General features: G+C 37.8%; 1 protein-coding gene across 1 annotated transcript in view; it reads right to left on the reverse strand.

The window, feature by feature from the left end:
* The window catches only part of LOC102468750 (membrane-spanning 4-domains subfamily A member 6A), an 11,468-nt gene extending 5,596 nt beyond the window's left edge, over positions 1 to 5,872 (reverse strand). The window contains exons 1-4 of the mRNA XM_006170203.2: positions 5,715 to 5,872; positions 4,863 to 5,025; positions 3,406 to 3,540; positions 591 to 647 (exon numbers count right to left, since the gene is read on the reverse strand). Of these exons, the coding sequence (XP_006170265.1) occupies positions 591 to 647; positions 3,406 to 3,540; positions 4,863 to 5,009 (339 nt within the window). The 5' untranslated portion in view covers positions 5,010 to 5,025; positions 5,715 to 5,872. The remainder of the gene's footprint in view (positions 1 to 590; positions 648 to 3,405; positions 3,541 to 4,862; positions 5,026 to 5,714) is intronic.

Raw genomic sequence — 5,872 nt, forward strand, 5'->3', positions numbered from 1 at the left:
GCTATGTTGCTGGACTCCCATGTGGTCGACCGTGGTTCGCGTCCCTGACCCGGTGGCTTAAAACTCACACCGGGCACATGTGCGTGCGTGCCCAAGATCCCAAGAGGAGAAGGGATTGTGGTGTGGCCATCCCCACTGGGGGGGTGATTTCTTGCTTTCTGTCTTGCTGTTTCTCTCTGTCTGGCTGGCAAGCACACGCACCCTATAGCAAAAACCTCTCCCAAAAAAAAGAGAGAAGAGGAAGTGAGAAATCACTCCCCAGGGAATGGCATGCACACATGCTCAGCATATTTCCCAAGCCATCGAGTACAGGACTCAAACTGTGCAGTACTCAATGTGTGCGGTTAAGGCACTGAACACTCCCACATGTTCAACCACAGTTCGAGTTCTGGACCTGGTGGCTTGCTTTCTCACTTTCCTTCTCTCTCCATCTGTGTCTCTCTCTGGTCAAATTAAAATAAATGAATAAATAAATAAAATTAAATTCATAATTCTAAAATAAATTTGCTGGTACTTAGTATCCAATTTTTCAAAGTGGAGAGACTGACCTCTAAGTTTCATTTGAATGCATGGGTTGTTCCTATACTCACCAGAGTCTTAGTTGATTTTTTCTCTGTGGTGACTGATAGAGATCCAGAGATGATAAACTACTCAGAAAAAAAGAGAAAAGGTCAGGGCAGTTTCTATACACAGAGTGCTACAATGCTACTGTCACAGTATTCAAGAAAAACTCCAGGGCACCAATGACCAGTGATGGAAGACATCTGTCCTAATTGCCTATAAAACATTTGGAAAGCATGAGAAAAAGCAGATATAAACAAAAGTCTATCCCAATGAATTAAATGAAGACTGGAAAGTATTCACTTAAGAGTCAAAGTTTTTCATTTGTATGTTTTTAGTGAGAAAACACAACTTTGGAGTCAGATATTCTCTGGAGAAGAACATGAACGCGATGGGATGAAAGAAGAGAAAATGAAAAGTGGCCATGTGGCTTCTGTCCTTGTTTTGTTCATGTGGCACATGGCATTTATTGATTTATGTATGTTACATCATCCATGCATTTCTAGGATAAATTTCACTTCATTATGCTGAATGATCTTTGTAATTTATTTTTTTTTTGGAGAGATTTTCACTGTAGGGAATGATCTTTGTAATTTGCTGTTGAATTCAATTTGCTAGTATTTTGTGGAAAAGTTTTGTATCTATGTTTATCGGAGCTATTTGCCTGTTTTCTTGTAGTGTCTGTGTCTGGCTTTGATATAAAGTAATGTTGGCCTTATAAAATGATTTGGAAATATTCCCTCCTTTCAACTTTTTGTGAAATATTGAAAAGTATTTCTTGGCTTTAACCATTAAGCAAAGTTCTCTTAACATTTTTTGATTATGATTTATTAAAGCAAAAACTGCCTTTCTTGCAATTATACAATGTATTTTTAAAAATACTTATTTAGTGACTACAGTATGCTATATAGCCTCAGCTATGAGCTATTTTATAGTACATTCATTCTACCCACAGAGTTTCATGCCTAAAGTCAACTTTTGTTCACAGATATGTATGTATCAGCTGAACTTACTATTGAAAGTATTTAAATTAATTAAGATATTTGTGTGTGAATCAGTACAATGTGGGAAAGAATAAAGGAATGGAAAACAACTGCAGATACCAGAGACAGGGTGGGAGGAGGATGGGAAATGGCAGAGGGGGAGAAATGGGGGGAAAATGTGTATATATACATATACACATATGTATATATATGTATGTATATATATATACATATACACAAATGTGTATATATACACACATATGTATATATACACACATATGTATACACACACATACAAGAAACAAGAAATGGAAAATTATTTCTTGACAATAACATGTATGATTAAGCCACTTTACAGTGTATTCTGGCTGAAAAATCACATTTTGTGTGCTGGGTGATGTTCAATGAAAGTATGTAAAGTAAATAAATTAATAAAAATATATATTTTTTAAAAATGAGAAAAGGATTGCTGTCCACTCTTCTTTAATAGAAAAGAATGGGGCCAGAAGGTGACATAAGGAGTTACATTTCTGGACTCTCCCATGTCCAACTGAGGTTGAAATCCTGGATCCTGTGGCTTATTATTCTTGTTGGGCATGTGTGTGTGTGTATTTGTGTATGTGCCCAAGACCCCTGGAAAAGAATGGAGAAGAAGGAATTGTGGCATGGCCATCAACCCTGGGGGGGGGGGTGATTTCTCACTTTCTCTCTCACTGTCTCTGTCTCTCCCCCACCCCCTACAAGTGTACATGCCCTAAGACAAAAAGTTCTACAAAAACAGACAAACAAATAAATAAATAGGAGGAGAAAAATAAAGAAAAAGAGAAAGAAAGAAAGGAAAATGGGGGAAGCTAAAAGATTGATATGGGAGGACAGAAATGTAGATTTTAAATTGATGGCTTTCTTAGCTAAGGTAGAGAGATAAGTGAGAACAGAAGAAAGAGTGAGACAGAGTGGCCAAAAATCTTTAAGGCTATGTTCAGAAAAATCGAAGAATTATTTTCACTCTTTGGAGCATTCATAATCTAATATACTAAGGTTAGCCAAATAACATAAAATGCTTTGATAATGAAAAAAAAAAGATTGATACAAAACAGACGAAAGATGGTACTAGAATTAAGTAATGTGTCTGCATGAATATATGCTAAGTCTTAAAACAATTGACTAAATGGCTCTCCAAATGTGAGTTGTACTTAGTGACTTGTTTCTAAAGAGTATTGAAAGAGGAGGGAAAGTTATAACTTCACAGTGAGAAACACATGATCAAGACTGACTTTATTAGTAATAACTTTTGTAGAAAGCCTATATCTTTGTTACGACTTTATGAAAGTTGAACTTCATCTCTGCTATCTTCATTTAAAAATGAATAATCCTGGGACCAGCAGTTAGCATAATGGCTATGTCGCTGTACTCCCATGTAGTCGACTGCAGTTCGAGTCCTGGACCCGGTGGCTTAAACACACCGGGTGTGTGTGTGTGCTTGCCCAAGATCTTGAGAGGTGAATGGAGGAGAAGGGATTGTGGTGTGGCCATCCTCCCTGGGGGGTGATTTCTTGCTTTCTGTCTCTCCGTCTCTCTCTGTCTTTCTGGCGAGTGCATGTGCCCTATAGCAAAAACTTCTCCAAAAAACAAGCAAGCAAACAAAAAATTAATAATCCTAGTCTAAACATGAGAAAATTAGACTCTTACCTTCCTACCCACTCGGTCCTATCTTGGACCACACACACAAGAAAACGTCTACCATTGATTCCCTGCTCCCAGAATATAAAAATGTAGCAATATGGCAGGGGCAAGAGTCTAAGTGATTGGCATTTCCCTTTCTTCTCCACCCCACCCTCCGCTCCTTAAGACATTTACTCACACACAAGGCTCCTATAAATGGGTAGCAGGACTTCACCAGGGGAGAAATCACGGAGGTAAAATGTGGAGAAAATAAAGCAGATGCCAACGTGATACCCAAGCTCAGCACCATCATTCCACACATAATCTGGATAGTCTGTTGGAAAAGAAGAAGCAACCAAAGGTTAAAAAAAGCATTTTGAAGACCTGGCCTTTTCACTTCCCCTATGTTTCCATACATTATCACCTTCTATAGGATCTCTGGTGTGAAAAATACTCAAAGATATTTTACACAAGATGTTCTGCCAGAATACCTCTGTCTCAGTTCATTTAGCCAGTACTCAGTAACCATTCCTGCATTTTTGCCTTTTGAGAGCAGGCTCTCATCTGCTTATGACCCTTACTACCAGCTCCTCCCCAGTGCTGCGTTCATTGCTAATAACTCTCTTTTATGGGAACAGGGGGCATCTGAAAGCCCTCACACTATATTATGCCCTGGAAGTTCAGAAGTCCCTGTGCACCCCCCTCTCCCCCAGACCCTACTGAAAATAACATATGCCCTCCCTCTAGCTGGTCCTGGGCCTCTTCAGTCTGTCTCTATACCTGAGGATCCTGAAGTTCTATCTTGTGACATAAAGTTTTCCTCCTGACATCCACCTTAGAAATTCACAGCTCTTTTGACATTTACCAATTTACCAGTTACCATTAGGAGTATTCTAAACCTACCTTATGAGCCTCACAGAATTCACATGGTTCGTATTCGGGGTAAGGACATCAGTCCTGCCAGGTTCTATAACCTGGCCAAATTAAGTGCCTTACTTAAGATCAAGTAAATGCAGGAAGGTTCCAAGAACCAGCATTCTATATTTTACTCCTAGTCCAAGATAGATCCCTTCCTCCTTTCATTCAAGAGTTTCTTTAACAAATCACAGATGCAAGGAAAATGAACAAAAGGTAAATACCATTTCAATTCTCAAAAGTAAAGTATATTATTCCTGTAATTTTTAGTGAGGGAAAAGTCCCTTAGAAAAATCTTTATTTTAAGCATGAAATTGGTGAGCAGATAGAAAAAAAAATGACGTAAAATATGCAATTATTTACTACCATTACTTTTGTAAGAGAAAGTATTATGTGGCAAAAATGCAGAAAGAACAAACATTAAAAAGACTAAATTGCTGTGTGCAGAATAAGGGAAAAATATTTTTAATAGCACCTCTTGTAGAAAAGTTCTGGCAAAGGTTTAAACATCTCTCATTGGCTTCCAACCAACAAGTTGGTCTCCAGATCAACCTGAAATGTCTCTGGCAAAACTTAAAGGTTCATTTTACATTGGAATGATATATCGTGATTGAATGTATATAAATGAATAAGTAAACCATGGGGGGTGGGTACTTAAAGGTATCCAGAATCCTAATGGAGATGCAAAATCTCTTCCTTCTGCCTCCCACTCCCCTCTCATCCATTCTGAATTGGATTTACCCCAATAACTTTGACTTCTGCCTTTACGTATTTCTTCAGGCTATCCTGCCTCTGGTTGATAGTTTCTGATTTCTCTGTTTGAGGGAAATTCATGCCATTTGTCGTGACTACTAAAACGGTCTCTTTGGACATAGGTTGTGACATCATGATAGGGCTGCCAGTGCTGAAAGAGAAAATTAATTTAGTCCTTTAAAAGTACAAAGCTCCAAGATTCTGGCTTCCAAAATTGTAAATGAATATTTGCCCCTTAGTTCAGACTTACCTCACTTTATGGAAAGAAACAGGTAATACAAGGCAGTGAAACCCACGAAACAATGTTCAGAGGCCAAGGTTACATAGAACTTGCTATATGCAGCAATTTCCTTTTCCTTTCCCTTAGTCTTACCTACAACTGCATTGCCACGTATTTGGTGAATCTCACCCTAATACTATTTCTCTAGTCATGAAATATGATTACAGTTCTGTTCTGCAACTTTTTCCTACACAGGTTACGTACTACACAGGCCATCTAACTCTTCATGTTTTTTTTTTTTGTCTAATAATAATATTTATTATCATTAAGTCTAGATATTTTACCATATTTTACAACACATTATTCTGCAGTGCCTCAAATCCTTACAACTCTGTATTTTAGTCAAATTATGTAATACATAAAGAAATTCAGAATCAAAAGTTTAAATTATGAATGAAAAATAGTACCAGGTACTCCTTCCCTTTGCCCATTCTAGTTCCAAAATGTTCTAGTATTTCTTAGTATCTCTTAATACACTCGGGGAACTTTAGAGCAATAAGGCAGTGATTTTAAAAATATTTCATTTTTTTAAATGAAAAAAGTCTTTCTTCATTTCCTACCTGTGTCCATGGACCAACCCTTTGGTTCCAATGAGTTCTCAGCAACTTTCAGAAGATTTCTAACTCCGGTTTCAGAGGCAGTCCTATCAATAGTTCCTACTTGTCTTCTGAAAGTCACCAGCCCTCCAGTAGACCAGTGTTTACAGCTGCACAGGATG

Source organism: Tupaia chinensis, unplaced genomic scaffold (assembly GCF_000334495.1).
Source record: "Tupaia chinensis unplaced genomic scaffold, TupChi_1.0 Scaffold148192_1, whole genome shotgun sequence".
Lineage (NCBI taxonomy): Eukaryota > Metazoa > Chordata > Mammalia > Scandentia > Tupaiidae > Tupaia > Tupaia belangeri.